At 47.0% G+C, this 15,179-nt stretch overlaps 1 protein-coding gene across 1 annotated transcript; it reads left to right on the top strand.

Moving 5' to 3' along the window:
- Window positions 1-211: 211 nt before the first annotated feature.
- ZCCHC10 (zinc finger CCHC-type containing 10) lies at window positions 212-14,701 on the top strand. Its single transcript, XM_009902314.2, has 4 exons — window positions 212-281; window positions 3,492-3,653; window positions 8,996-9,037; window positions 13,549-14,701. The coding sequence occupies exons 1-4, from the start codon at window positions 241-243 to the stop codon at window positions 13,814-13,816; spliced, it is 513 nt and encodes a 170-aa protein (XP_009900616.2). The 5' UTR covers window positions 212-240; the 3' UTR covers window positions 13,817-14,701.
- The last annotated feature ends 478 nt before the right edge of the window (window positions 14,702-15,179 follow it).

Genomic DNA, 15,179 nt, shown 5'->3' with positions numbered 1-15,179 from the left:
GGTAGCCCTCTTAGGGCAGTGGGAAGCCCCACAACGCGATGCCACACCTTCCCACCGCCGTGACAAGGCAGAGGGAAAGGAGAGGAGCCGGGAGGAGCCGGAAAATGTAACCCCCGCAGGCTGTCCTCAGGTGAATCCACTCTCACGGCGCCGCCTCCGCCCGCCAATGGGAGGCGGCGGCAGGCGCCTTGGCCCGGCATGCAGCGCGGCCTGCGCCTCACTTCCGGCCTCGGCGCTAAGATGGCGACTCCCATGCACCGCCTCATCGCTCGGAGGCAGGCGTGAGTGTGGCGGGCTGCTGGCGCAGGCCAGCGCGGGAGAGCCGCTGCGGTGAAGCGCGGGGCGCTTCTATAGGCGAGCTGGAGCGAAAGGGGGCCTAGACGGGCAGCGCCTTGAGGGGGCTGCGGAGGGGCTGTGGCGGGCCCCGAAGGAGCGGGGCTTGAGCAGGGGCAGGGCTTGAGCAGGGGCAGGGCTGGTCTCCGCAGTTTCTGGAAGCTTGAAGCCTTTCCTTGTAGGCGTTGTGGGGAAACCCCTCCGAAATAGGTCAAGTTGACTAGTGAGGTGGTGAAATAATGAGAGAGGAAGCGGGATTGTGGAAAAGGAGAGGAAAGCTTTAAAATGTCATTTGTGTTGCTGGCGTTAGTGAACAGCGTTTTGGGAAAGAGTATCTTACAGGTGTCAGCATGCCTTTTGTGTGTGTGTGTGAAGGGTGTGATATCTTGTGATGCAGGTGTTTACTGATCTTCACTGTAGAATTTAAGCCGTTGAAATAAGGGCAAATAAGGTCTAGGTTCGTGCCTAGTTTACAGAACTGTGATACTGGGGGGCGTGGGGGGTGGAAGAGAAGCCAATCTTCATTCAGACTGGGATATTGCAACCAAGTAATCCTCTCGCTACCAAAGGTGTCTGATTACCAAGCACTGAGATGAGGGAAAGCTGACACTTGTTCATGTTAAATACAGTGTTCCATTCTCACTTATGACTTGTGTTCTTTCGTTTTTATTTCAATGTGCTTGGGTTCTTCTAGTTGATTGTAGGAGTCATACAGGATATGGATGACTGCTGTGTTCTTTTGCCTTTTTATTGCTTACTAGAACCACTTCCCATTGAAAATAGAGCAGAAATTCTCCTGAGTCAATGGATTTCTTGCTATGTCTCTGTTCAGTCTATGCTGCCTTGACATCTGCCAGTCTCTGCTTCTAGAGTGTGCTCAATGATCCCTGATGAAAGACTACTTCAGTCTCTTGCTTTTTGTTGGAATCAAAACCTGTTAGTGCTGGTGTGGTATTTGGGTATTTATAGACCTGTAGTTGTTGAGCTGTGATGATCTGTTTTCTGGGAACTACTTTTATTGCTTTTAGGGCTTGATCCTTATCTTTCTAGCTAGCATAAACTTGTCTACCCTGGTCCCATGAGTACTACTAAAGCCCTGGAAGTACTGAGTTGGGCTATTCTCATGTTAAACTTCCCTTCTGCTCCTCTGGAGACAGCTCTGGGCTGGTTTGGGTTAGAAAAACCTTCACTTCTTGGGGTCATGTGTTGAAGAGGAGGGAGTATCCTCATGCTGCTTCTATGTAGCTCTTGTGGCAGAGCTGGAAGGCCAAGACAAGCCAAAGCAAACCATTCAGATGTGTTGCTGGTTTTGGTCATCACTAGACACACTGATTCCTGATCAAGGCTGGGTTAATCATGCAGTGTAGGCTGCAAACTTAATCAGTTTTCTAGTGCTGGCTTAGATTAGTATTTCTAAGGCTGGACCGTGAAGCCAAATACTCTGCATTGACAAAATGCTGGATATTCAGAACAGGATTCATAGAATGGTTTGGGCTGGAAAGGACTTTAAAGGACTTTAAAGATCATTTAGTTCCAACCCCCTGCCATGGACAGGGACACCTCCCACTAGATCAGGTTGCTCAAGGCCTCATCCAACCTGGCCTTGGACACCTCCAGGGACCAGAGGGGGTCCATGACCTCACTGGGCAACCTGTTGCAGTGTCTCACCACCCTCACTGTCAAGAATTCCTTCCTGCTCTCCAGTCTAAATCTAATTTCAAGATTCCCTTCAAGATACAGGAGTGCTGTCAAAAAAAGGTGAAGGAGAAGCAATTCACACCTGGCCTTGAAGATCAGCACTAATAAACAAATGGCTTTGCCTTATTACATCTTGTCCTGGAAGCTGTGCTCAGGGTGATAGAACGTCTATATTACAGCACTTTTTGAGAGCAAAGCGCTACTGCTCCCTCACTTCATGGCCTAGAAGTACTAAACGAACAATCAAGGAGCAGCCTCCTTGTTGAGCCAAGGCTGTTGCTTTCTGATAGTTTAGATGAACTGGCCTTGAAAACTTGATGTTTGGAAAGCATGATGGGAAGTGGTAATGAGTTACACAGCAGCTGCAGTGAGCTGCACCGACCCAGCAGTGATTTCGGCCCTGGTTCCACAATTGCTTTGTGATTGTGACCTTGAGCAAGTCCCTTAACCACTGTGTGAGTCTCCTTACTTACAGAGGAGGAGGGTGTCTGTGAGAAGATAACCAGCCTCTGCAAAGCTTCCCAACAGCAGAGTAAGAGCTAGAGTATAAAAATGCAAGTGGTCTGGCTTAACTGGCTTCTAAAATTATACAAGAATTTTACCACAGTGTGAGAACTGAGATGTAAATATGAATTGTTTGGATGGAGCAGAGTCTGGCTGGATCTACACAGCACAAAGGGAGCAGAAAACTGATTGTTCTTCAGATGAACCTTCTGCCAGGCTTTCAGGAAACTGAGATAAGCTACAACTAGGAGCATCTGCTCTGCTCCTAGTTGTAGCTTATTTGACTTTCCTGGTCCTGGGGATCTTTGTGAGAATTGGGCAGTTTGGTAATTGAGTGTTAAAACTTAGGATGTGGAAATGAAGCTGCCTGGTTTTTGCCAGGGGAGTTCTGAACCCTAATTCCAGTTGCTTATCTGAGGCAAGCCAGAACCACACGAAGCTACTGGACAGTTAACAAATTGTATGCAGCAGAATCATTCCCAGGAACTGCTGCACAGTGATATCCTGTGATGCTAAAGCTGCACCAGTTAAGTTGATGAAGATGTGATTTTTGGTGATGGAATTCATCCTTGTTCACTGACACAGAATGGTCCTAGTAGGACTTTTCAAATTATTTACAATACAAGAAGAGGAATCATGGAGTGGTTTGGGTTGGAAGGGACCTTGAAGATCCCTCTGGTGCAAACTCCCTGTCATGGGCAGGGCTACCTCCTGCTAGGCCAAGTTGCTCAAGGCTCCATCTGAGCTGGCCTTGAACACTTCTAGGCTTGGGGCCTCCACAGCTTTTCTGGGCAGCCTGTTGCAGTGTCTCACCACTCCTACAGGCAAGAATTTCCTCCTAATGTCTGCTTTCAACTACATTCATCTGTGTGATCAAAAGAAATTAATTGGTGTTTTTCAATGGGGAGAGCAGCAGGCTTGGACTCAGTCACTTAAAGCAATTTTTCTTTTTACAGGGAGGCAAACAAGCAGCATGTAAGGTGTCAGAAATGTTTAGAGTTTGGACATTGGACATATGAATGTAAAGGGAAGAGGAAATACCTGCACAGACCTTCGAGGACAGCTCAGCTAGCAAAAATTCTGAAAGAAAAGGAGAAGCAACTATCACTGCAGCAAAGGTAAGGCTGCAAAATGAAAATGTTGAGTTCATTAATGGAAAGGTGATTTGAAAGAGGATGTCTGTTGTCTGTCATCTTTTCTTCCCCACTGGCTTTAATGTTAGAGCTGGTTTGTGTGGTAGGCGGAAAACGGACGCTCAGGTCTTGCAAAATTGAACTGTTCTTCATTAACACCTGCTTGTCTGAAATACACCTTTTTCTGGCCTGTCTGGAACAGGAAGAAGTGCCCTGAGTCAGAGTTAAAAGTATTAGAGCCTTGTTTGGAGTGTAATAGAATCCTCATTATGGATTGGGTTGGAGGGCACCTTCAAGACCTTCCAATCCCCTGCCATGGGCAGGCACACCTCTTGCTAGACCAGGTTTCTCGAGGCCCCATCCAACCTGGCCTTGGACACTTGCAGGCTTGGAGCCTCCACAGCTTCTCTGGGCAACCTGTTCCAGTGCCTCACCACCCTCATGGAGAAGACTTTCCTCCTAATGTCTGATCTAAATCTAGCTTCTTCCAGTTTGAAGCTGTCACTCCTCTTCCTGTCATTCCCTCCCCTGCTTTCCTGCAGCCCCCTTCAAGTACTGGAAGGCTGCTTTAAGGTCTCCCCAGAGCCTTCAAACCGTTTCCCCTCGTTCTATCACTCCAGGCCTATGTAAACAGTCCCTCTGCAGCCTTGTAGGCTCCCTTCAGGTACTGGAAGGCTGTTAAGTCTCCCTGGAGCCTTCTCTTCTCCAGCCTGGACAACCCCAGCTCCCTTGGCCTGTTGGCCTTTTGTGCTGCAAGTGTCCATTGCTGGCTCAAGTTTAATAAACACTTTTACATGCATCTTCACCTGACATAGAGAAAAATAACATGGCACACTGATATTCCCTTGAAGTCCCATGTGTGAGGGTCTCCTGTCTGCCATTGCAATTCCAATTTGGTTGTGGCAGCTGGAGGGGTGTTGCCTGAGCCCTGCTGTGGGACACAACATTGCTTACAGCTGCTGCAACTCAAGCTGTTGAGGATTTGGGGCACCGCTATTGTTGCCACTTGCAGCTCTGTGTGTTGGCTGTAGGTCTTTCCTGCTGCCAGGATGTGAGTTATGGAAGACTTGGTCACACCTTAATGTTATCTTAATGGGGAGAGAAAATGGGTGGTGACTTCAGACAGAGAGGTCTGGGTGTGGCTTTGTCAGCAGCTTCAGCAGCAGCATGAATCAGTGCTGAAATACTGCCCTAAGTGGAAGCCTATTAGTTTGGTTTAGGAGTGACATGAAGTATTTGATTTGGAAATTATTTTGCATCCAATGAGTAATTCTGAAGCAGCTGTAATGCCCTAGTGGTGCAGACAAGAAATGAAGAGTGCTTAGGCTATAAAACTTGCTTCCTTTGGAGACAGAGTTTGGTAGAGCTCTTCAGAGGCTCAAGACTTAAGACAAAGAATGATTTTAAGACTTGGATTATTTCCTTGTTCCTTTTCTGCCCACTTTCTGTTGAATTCTGTAGGTTAATGTTGGAGGATAGTGAACTGAGGGTGAAATTTTGTAGATTAACAGAGTGGTTTGAGGTGGGAGAGACCTTTAAAGGTCATCTAATTTCAACCATCTGCCATGGGCAGGGACACCTTCCACTGGACCAGGTTGCTCCAGGCCTCATGCATCCTGGCTTTGAACACTTCCAGGGAGGGAGCATTCATGACCTTGCTGGGCAACCTGTTCCAGCATCTCACCACCCTCACTGTGCAGAATTTCTTCCTAATCTCCAGTCTAAATCTGCCCTCTTCCAGCTCAAAGCCATTGCCCCTCATTCTATCAGTACAGGCTACTCTCCTGTAGCCCCTTTCTTGTACTGCAAGGCTGCTCTAGGGTCTCCCCAGAGCCTCCTCCAGGCTGAACAGCACTGTTCCAGTACTGACCTCTGACTTGTCACTGGTCTCCATTTGGGCATGGAGCTGTTGGCTTCAACTCTGAGTGCAGCCATCCAGCCAATTCCTTACCCAGCCAGTGGCCACCCCTCAAATTGTTTCTTGCCTGGCTCTTGTGCTGGAGTCTATGCATGGAATAACTTGATATAGGGGGTGCAGGACTGTCCAGTGTCTGTCCTGGATTTTGAGCTGACACTCACTGACACTCTACAGCATGAGGGATATGTGGTGTGAAGTCACCTGGTAAAAGTTCACCTAAATAATCCCTGGGTGGAAACAGTGTTTAATCCTGGTTAAATTGGGCTGCATTCACACTGCTTGTGTAATCATAAGCTGTCTGAAGCTCCTTAACTATGCCAGGAGGTGTCCAGCTGCTCAGATGTCACTGTTACACTTCCAAGCAGGAAGCATATTTTTCATGGAGAGAACAACCTCCTAGGCCCCACTCTTACTTTTGTATAGCTTACTTGGGAAAGTTATTTCTTGGCTGTAAAGAAGTTGGGTCTCCTACAGGTCTGCTTCCCAGCATTTCTATCAGTCTTTGAAGATCTAACAGTAAATCATTACCCAGAAGGCAAACATAGGCTAATAAGGTTAATATTTACTTTTGGACAACCACAGACAGGATTTTACAGCACTAGCTCATTTCAGCAGTTGTTCCAGGATCCTTCTGTTTGCCTAATGCTGACCCCACAATTCTGCTGGCCATTAGGCAGGTCAGGAAAGCCCACAGCTTGGTCAGCCTAGAGTAGGAGGGGAGGAAAGGTGCCAAAACACTTATTCCTCCGTGATTTTACTGCACTGAGCCAAACCCAGGTTGGGCAGGTCTATTTACGGTTCTGAAGACATTGTGGTACCACAGCAAATGTCATGAGAGGTTTGTTCGATCTGCAGGGGCCTGTGCCCTCTCCCCTGTGTGACTTCCTGTAGCTATCCATGCATCAAACGCTAGAGGGAAGCACAGGCCTGTGCCACGGCAGCTCCGGTTACAGGCTGAACTGGGTCCTGTCTTCTGAAAGGAGCTCTGAGGTCTAATTCTCTTTAATTCAGGGACTTCTCATACCTGTGAAACATCTAGTTACCTTTTGTGGGCCTATAAGGCCCTAACAATATCAACAGCAACACAGGAATCATGAAATTGTTTTGGTTGGAAATGCCCTGCAAGATCATCCGGTCCAACCATCAACATACTACCATGGCCACTAAACCATGTCCCCTTGAATGTTTCTTGAACACCTGCAGGGATGGAGACCCCACCACCTCCCTGGGCAGCCTGTTCCAATGCCTGACAAGTCTTGTAAGGGAAAAAAAATGTTCCTCATGTCCAACCTAAACCTCCCCTGGCACGATTTCAGGCCATTTCCTCCTTTCTGTCACCTGATACCAGGGAGAAGAGACCAGCCCCCACCTCAACTGCAGCCTCCTTTCAGGGAGTTCTTAGAGAGCAATGAGGTCTTCCCTCAGCCTCCACTTACCCAGACTGAACAACCCCAGGTCTCTGTTGGAACTTGGTTTGTAAGGTGAAGATCAATGAATCTTGCTCACAGGGGAGTGTGGAAAAATCTTATCTGTAATGCATTGAGGACTATTAGTGAAGTACAACACAGTTTACACTTAACACTTTCTACCCTTTCCTGGAGTCCTTATCATCACTTATCATCAAACTTCCTTTTGAAATCAGATGGCAATAAAACTGTTGATTTAAGATGGGTTCTAATAACAGGTTTCAGTTGAGGAAAAGAATCCTGGTTCATGAAAGAAGTTTCACACAACAAAAGGTATGTTGTAAGTTGATGATGAGGGACTACTTTAATACCATGTAGAAGCAGTATGATTTGGATTAGAAGGGACCTCCAAAGGTCATCTAGTTCCAATCCCCCTGCAGTGAGCAGGGACATCCTCCACTGTATTAGGTTGCTCAGAGCCTTGTCCAGCCTGACCTTGAATATCTTCAGGGATGGGGCCTCAACCACCTCCCTGGGCAACCTGCTCCAGCACCCTCATGAGAAAACTTGTTCCTAACATCTGATCTAAATGTCCTCTAATCTCAAATCATTGCCCCTCATTCTATCACTGCAGGCCTTTGTAAACAGTCCCTCTGCAGCCTTCTTGTAGGCCCCCTTCAGGTACTGGAAGGCTGCTACTAGGTCTCACTGGAGCCCTCTCTTCTCCAGGCTGAACAACCCCAGCTCCCTCAGCCTGTCCTTGCAGCAGAGGTGTTCCAGCCCCATAATAATTTTTGTGGTCCTCCTCTGGACCCACTCCAGCAGCTCCATGTTCTTCCTGTGTGTATGGCTCTGGAGATGGACACAGCACTCCAGGTGAAGTCTCACCAGAGCAGAGGGGCAGAATCACCTCTCTCCATCTGGTGGCCACATGGCTTTTGATGCAGCCCAGGATGCTGTTGGCCTTCTGGGCTGCAGGTGCCTATTGCCGGCTCATGTCCAGCTTCTCATTCACCAGCACCCCCTGAGCAACCTGATCTAGTGGAGGATGTCCCTGCTGACTGCAGGGGGGGTTGGACAAGATGACCTTTGGAGGTCCCTTTGAACCCAAACCATTCTATAATTTTATATAAATAGCTTCCTCTGGGGCTTTTGGTAATTGACAGCAATGCCTGGGGAAAGACTAGAATAGAACAGAATTAACCAGGTTGGAAGAGACCTTCAAGATCATGGAGTCCAAGCTATCATCCAACACCACCTAATCAACTAAACCATGGCACCGAGCACCCCATCCAGTCTCTTCCTAAACACCTTCAGTGATGGTGACTCCACCACCTCCCTGGGCAGCACATTCTAATGGCCAGTCACTCTCTCTATGAAGAACTTCTTCTTAGCATCTAGCCTAAACCTCCCCTGGCACAGCTTGAGACTGTGTCCTCTTGTTCTGGTGCTGCTTGCCTGGGAGAAGAGACCAACCCCCACCTGGCTACAACCTCCCTTCAGGTAGTTGTAGAGAGCAAGAAGGTCTCCCCTGAGCCTCATCTTCTCCAGGCTAAGCAACCCCAGTTCCCTCAGCCTCTCCTCACATGGCTGTGCTCCAAACCCCTCCCCAGCCTAATTCAGTATTTTTGCCTTTGTTTCAATCTGTTCAGTCATTGCTAAATATGCTTCTACAGAACTTCTGGGGTATCCTTTTCTCTGTCCTCCCCACTCCAAAATGTCTGCATAACATGAAGGAGAGTACAAAGATGAGTAGTAAAGCCTGCTTAACATAGAAGATCAGAGGTGAATTGCTGCTGATTCCCTTTCCTGATTTGTAGCTCTTGTTGTTGTTCTGGTTTGAATGGTGGCTGAGAATAGCTGCCAAGTGAACTCTGGGTGGTGCAGCTCTCTGCCAGTGGGATCCTGGGCTTTTAATATTAAACTCAGCTCCACTCTGCCACTATTTATTTAATTTTCCCACTGCCTTAATCAAATATTTTTTTCCCCCCTCCCTTAATTAGCACTGGAGAAAGTACTGCAGAGAGGAAGACCAAGAAAAAAAGGTATGTGGAGAAGGAAAACAAATTGTGCTGCTGTTTGGGTGCATGGTCTTGTGCTGGGTACTGCAGCAGGCCCTTTGTAAGGGGTGCGTGGGGAAAGCGCTTTTAGCTTGTTACAGGCCTTTGCATGACACACATGAGGAGAATTTCTGCTCCTCCCTGGCCAAAAACTTGAAACTCTTTGTTCTCTGCTTTTTCTCTCTACAGATTGTCTCATCTTTACATTCTTTGCAGAGAGGGTGGTGAGACAACGGAACAGGTTGCCCAGGGAGGTTGTTCAAGGAGGTGTTCAAGGCCAGGCTGGATGAAGCCTTGAGCAACCCTGTCTAGGCCATCCTATGGAATGTGGCTTTACTGGAACACTTCTTGGTCTTATCAAAGGCTCCTCTCTCAGTAGGGTTCATTCATTGTTGGAGTTATTTAGGACTAGTGAGAACCCAAATTCACAGATTTCTAAACAGAGTAGCCCTCTGCCTGCCTTAACTTTTTCATGTGCTGCACTCTGTTACTTGTCTTCATGATTTTCAGAGTAGAATCCTGAAATCCCAAAATCATTTGGGCTGGAAAAGACCTTAAAGATAATGAAGTCCAACCATTCTCTAACTTTACCAAGTCTGGGGCTGAACTATGTCCTTCAGCAGCACATGTACATGTTTTTTTAAACCACTCCAGGGAACCACTGCCCTGGGCAGGGTTCCAGGGCTTGACAACCCTTTTGGGGAAGAAATTGTTCATCATGTCCAACCTAAACCACTCCTGGCACAACTCCAGGCTGTTTTCTCTCCTCCTGTTACTTGTTCCTTGCGTGAAGAAACCGATCCCCACCTCACTCCAACCTCCTTTCAGGGAGTTGTAGAGAGCAATGAGGTTTCCCCTCAGCCTTCTCTCCTCCAGGCTCAACAACCCCAGTTCCCTCAGCAGCTCCTCACCAGCCCTGTTCTCCAGACCCTTTCCCAGCTTTGCTGCCTTTCTCTGGACCTGTTCCAGCCCTCCAGTGTCCTTGGGTTGAGCTGTAAACCACTACAAAACCAAAAGGAGCAAAAGGATTTATGGGGGCCAAGGTGTTTTGGTTATTTCCCTCCCCCCCCCCTCCTTACAATTTAAAAACTTTTAGGTTTGAATTGTCTTGGTTTCTATGGAGTTACTGAATCTATCAATTTAAATCCCTGTCCAGTTAGTTCTCTCTTACACTACATAAGAATTTAGCATGGAAAACTCAGCAGTGTTGCCATTTGAGTATAGAAAAAAAACCCATGCAGAAACTGGAGTTCTGGCAGCAGGGAGCACTAACCTTTTACATAGTGTGTGTTTGTTTTGATATAAACAGGCATAAGTATGCTACAGGCTTAACCAGAAAAACAGGAACAGGCAAACCAGCTGTTGTCCAATCTTGTGACCTCAGGTGACACAGAGCTGGCTTCTGGGTGCACATTGGCTTCAGCGTTCCCATACTTGGGTTATTAACTGAAAGCCCACTTTGTGCTTGGGTTGGGTCTAAATCTACCTGTCTGAAGGGTTAAATGTCTTAATTAACTTGTTTCTTCAGGCACCTGGTTGTGATTGTAATCAAAATTGTGAGCTGGAGTTATGTCATGAGTTTCAAATCAACAGGGTTTGTGATTATTGCAATAGAGTTAGAAAGGACAAAAAGCCTCACAGAGGGGTGATGGCCTGGAGTTCCAACATGTAGTTGTACATGAAAATATTAACAGGGAAGGTTTGGGTGGGAAGGGACATTTAAAGCTCATCCAGTCCACCCCCCACTTCAGTCTGAGCAGGTTGCTCAGAGCCCCAAACAACCTGATCTGAAATGGTGCCAGGGATTGGGCATTTCCCACCTCTGGCCCAGGCTCTCACCATTTCTCCCTTCTCTCCAGCCTGAATCTTTCTATTTTAGTTCAAACCATCATATCTTGCTCTGTCACAACAGGCCCTGCTCAAAAGTCCATCCCCAGCTTTCTGCTTGGGTCCTTTAAGCACTGAAAGGCCACCAGGAGGTCTCGCTAGAGTCTTGTCTTCTCCAGGCTGAGTAATCCCAACTCTCTCAGCCTGGCCTTGCAGCAGGGGGCTTCCAGCCCTGTGAACTTGTTTTAGGGAGACTAGATGCTTGCCTGCTGCAGAAATATACTTTTGCAGTGGTGTAGTAAACCCAAGGATCTTGGCTCTAATAGTCTATAGCACCAGGGCTGTCACATTTTCTAATTAAGAAAAGATGGAAGTGTGAGTTTTACTTGCTCCTATTTTCATCCACCAACAGGCCCCATTGTATCACCTGGAAACAAGCTTCCTCTTTGTTCTTCTCTCACAGATCTAGCTCTTGTTTTCCCTCCAGGAGAAGCAGTATTGTGAAATTCTGATGTTTCTGTGAGCTGGTTTCAGATTGAACCTAAACACTGGAAATGTGTGGAGTGCTCCTGTGGATTCTGTGAAAGGTGATTATGAAAAGAAAGCTCCAAGTCATTCAGGGAGTCTCTGACTGATTCTTGCCCATATAAATGGATCTTGCACACCTAATTAAACTGTTCAGATGGAACTGCTAGGCCCATTGTTTTGGTTTGCCTTATCTAGGCAAGACAAGTTCCTCACCAACAATGTCAGTACTGAAGCAGCTCTCGTGGATTTATCTTTCATGAATAGCCACTGTGCCTGTACACACAGAGATAAGAGATTACAATGTTACTACAAACACTTGCAGTGCTTCATGGCTTATGGACCAGGGCTGCCCAGGGCAGTGGTATAGTCAGGGTCCCTGGAGGGACTGGAAAAACTGTGGTGCTGAGGGACATGGTTTAGTGGTGACATGGCAGTGCTGGGTGGATCACAGGAGGGAAGGTCACCCTGATCAACCCCACCGTGGTCAGCAGGGACACCTCCAACTGTCCCCTGGTCCCCATCAAGTTTGCCCTTGAATGTTTCCAGGGATGGGGCCTCAACCACGTCCCTGGGTAACCTGTGCCAGTATCTTGCCATCTTCATTTTGAACAACTTCCTCCTAATGTCCAACTTAAATCTACTCTGCTCCAGTTTTAATCTGTTCTCCCTTGTCCTGTTACTACAAGCCCATGTAAAAAGTCCCTGCCAAGCTTTCTCCTAGCCCCCTTCCGGCCCACTGGAAGGCTGCTCTGAGGTCTCCCTGGACTATTTTCCAGGCTGAACAGCCCCAACTCTCTCAACTTGTCCCTATAGGGGAGGTGCTCCAGCCATCTGATCATCTTTGTGGCTTCCTCTGGACCTGCTTCAGCAGTTCCATGTCCTTGTGTTGGGGACCCCAGAATGGCTGGAATTGCCACTCCTTAGAGACCTTTTCCAACCTTAATGATTCCATGATCTGGGTTTGTCTTCTGAGAGGATGAAAAAACATTGCTCTTTCTCTAGCAGCCTTAGCATGGACATTTCCTGAATTTTCTAATGGAAGGTTCTGCATTCTTCTATCTAGAATTTTGGCATGCTGGTGGGTTGGCTTGGTGGGAAGTGAGGTGAATTAGTACCTCTACCCTCTGCTTGGAGAAAGATTTATGAGAGATTTAATTGCACTTTCTTGGAATTCAGCTTGCCTTCTTCAGAGAGCTTGATCTTGAGAGAAACTGCCTCAGAGAGGGCTCAAAATGGGAAAAAATTAATACTAATAACAGGGGATACAGAAGTCAACTTTGCTGTGTTCATAGTTCTCTCTTTATCTTGGACTGCTTCCACCTCTTCTCCTCCACCCTGAAAATAAAAGCACCTTGCAGTGGCAGGTAACTTGAATTCTTCTGCCAGGAGTAATCTAAGAACAGTTTCCACTGAGTACAGTTCTAACAGGGGTGAAATCACTGATGAAACTTCCCCCACCTTGTGCATTGCCAGAATTTCCCTCTGTGCTACACCTGTGTGCTAGAGAACTAACCTTTGATTTGTCTTCAGGCTTTAGTGAGGCAGGACTTCCAGACTCTTCCTGCAGCCACCTTCTTCAGTTTAGCAAAGTCCGTGAAGACTTTTGTGACCAAGAACATGGAATCACAGACTGGTTTGGGTTGGAAGGGACCTTAAAGGTCATCTAGTTCCAACCTGGCCAAAGCCCCATCCAACCTGGTTTTGAACACTGTCAGGCTCGGAGCCTCCACAGCTTCTCTGGGCAGCCTGTTCCAATGCCTCACCGCCCTCATGGGAAAGAATTTCTACCTAATGTCTGATCTAAATGTATCTTCTTCCAGTTTGAAGCCATTGCCACTGATCCTGCCACTCCATGTCTTTGTTCCTTGCCTTTTGATCCTTACCAGCTTTCAAACTTCACCGTGTTCTATAGCCTTGTTTTGGCTTACTTCACGTGCTTGGTGTCACTCTGTCATCGCTCAAACAGCCAAAAAGGATTCCTTCTGAATTGGAAGGAAGGACACAGGAGTTTAGTTTGTCAGGCCTGGATATTTTCAGACCAAAGAATAGCTTTTTGGATGACAGCAGAGTCTAAGGAACACAGCGTGAGGGATGCTGTCTCTAGCAGGCCTGATCTCATCTGCCTGTTTGTTTGCTTTCAGATCTAAAAGCGTGACCAGTTCCAGCAGCAGCAGCAGTGACAGTTCAGCTAGCGATTCCTCATCTGACAGTGAAGATTCCTCTACCTCTTCTTCTGATGATGATAGTGACAGTGATGAGAGCTCCTCTTCTTCCTCATCCTCTCCATCCTCCAGTAGCACTTCCTCCTCTTCAGAGTTCGAATCAGATTCCAGTTCCTCTAGCAGCAGCAGCAGCAGCACAGACAGTAGCTCCGATGACGAACCACCAAAGAAAAAGAAGAAGAAATAGTCCAGTGTAGCCTAGAACTGTTGTGTAGTGACTGGTAACACTCTGCAGAGATGGGCTCAGCCCCTGCTTGCCAAACAGTTCAGCTGGGCAGCGTTCTTACTGCTCCAACTTTCTAAGTGTTTCTGCATAGCTGCTCATAGGACACGAAAGGTATTAAACAGCGCGTTGAGACTTCCTGAGAGACTTATTTTTGTGGCTGATGATCCTTCTACAGAGAGTTTAACTTTTGTAGTGAAAAAAGAAAGGAAAAAAAAAAATCTCATCAGATCTGTTTATATGAGCTAAGGTCCAGTAACCTGGATGTTTACATGCTGGAAAGCAAAAGCTTTTTACTGCAGATCTTGCTGTGTATCATATGTTACTAATCTGTTCCTGCCAGCTTCACTTCCAGTGAGAAACTCCTCTGAAGCAGAAGTTTCAGGCTGTGGAGCGCTGTGCTTGTTGGAATGGAATGCAGTCTTGCCCACAGAGGGCCTTGATCTCACTGGTAACAAATGGATTCTGTGCTTCTAAGCTTTGTTGGGTTTTCCTGATGGCTTTACCTGATGCTTCCAGGTAAACTTCAGCTGGTGTTCATTTGTTAATTAATGATCAATATCCAACTTCTATTGTCCAGAGGCTTTAGTCTTTTCAACTTGTCTGTTTCCTTAGCTCATGCATCGGTAGCAATTTCTGAGAGACAGTGTCTCCTGCAGCAGTGTTGTGTAAGAGGAGCAGCACACAATGGAAGAATTACAACTGATCCTGCTTACCAGTTTCATCTTTGTGCCTTTTCTTGGTAAATTAAATGTATCTTTGTGAGAGAAGGGCTCGAGTGAGTGGGTTTTTTTCAGCACTTCATTAGCTTTCCATAGAGACTAGAGTCAGTAAAACCAGAGACATAGTAAGAAGCAAACACAAAAATGGGCACTCTCTTTTCAGGGAGATCAGAAAAAAAGCTGTACATTCACTGGCTGCTCAGTCAGAAAAAGTCAGCTTTGACTAGAGATCCTCAAGGAGAGTGCTTCCCTTTGGCTGTTTTTGCAGAAACTGGTTGTGTCATTGCCTAGTGCTGTTGGGGGTGTGGTGACTGGCATGGTGGTCTGCAGTCCAGTCAGTCTCTCATCTGTATGTTAAGGGGGGTGTGTGTGTGTCTGAAAGTCTGCAGCAGAAGCAGCCAGTTAGTGCACAACAAACCACCCCAACAAAAGCAAAATCCAAACCTACTGCAGAGCAAGTAGTGCTGGTTGCACCTTGGAAGGTCTTTGTTCTTTTGATGGGTTGAAGCAGTTGGAGTTAGTATTTAAGTTGTGATGCACTCTCCTGAGTTTCTTGCTGTTGGGAGTGTGTCCCCCCCACCTTTTATTTTTGGGGTGGGGGCATC

Source organism: Dryobates pubescens, chromosome 16, assembly GCF_014839835.1.
Source record: "Dryobates pubescens isolate bDryPub1 chromosome 16, bDryPub1.pri, whole genome shotgun sequence".
Taxonomy (NCBI): Eukaryota; Metazoa; Chordata; class Aves; order Piciformes; family Picidae; genus Dryobates; species Dryobates pubescens.
This window is presented reverse-complemented; position numbering and strand designations above follow the sequence as displayed.

Excerpts from the sequence above, each read along its gene's own strand:
- ZCCHC10 (XM_009902314.2), top strand. The coding sequence starts at position 241 with ATGGCGACTCCCATGCACCGCCTCATCGCTCGGAGGCAGGC. Across the intron at positions 282-3,491 it reads CTCATCGCTCGGAGGCAGGC|GGAGGCAAACAAGCAGCATG; the intron begins GTGAGTGTGGCG and ends TTCTTTTTACAG. Across the intron at positions 3,654-8,995 it reads CAACTATCACTGCAGCAAAG|CACTGGAGAAAGTACTGCAG; the intron begins GTAAGGCTGCAA and ends TCCCTTAATTAG.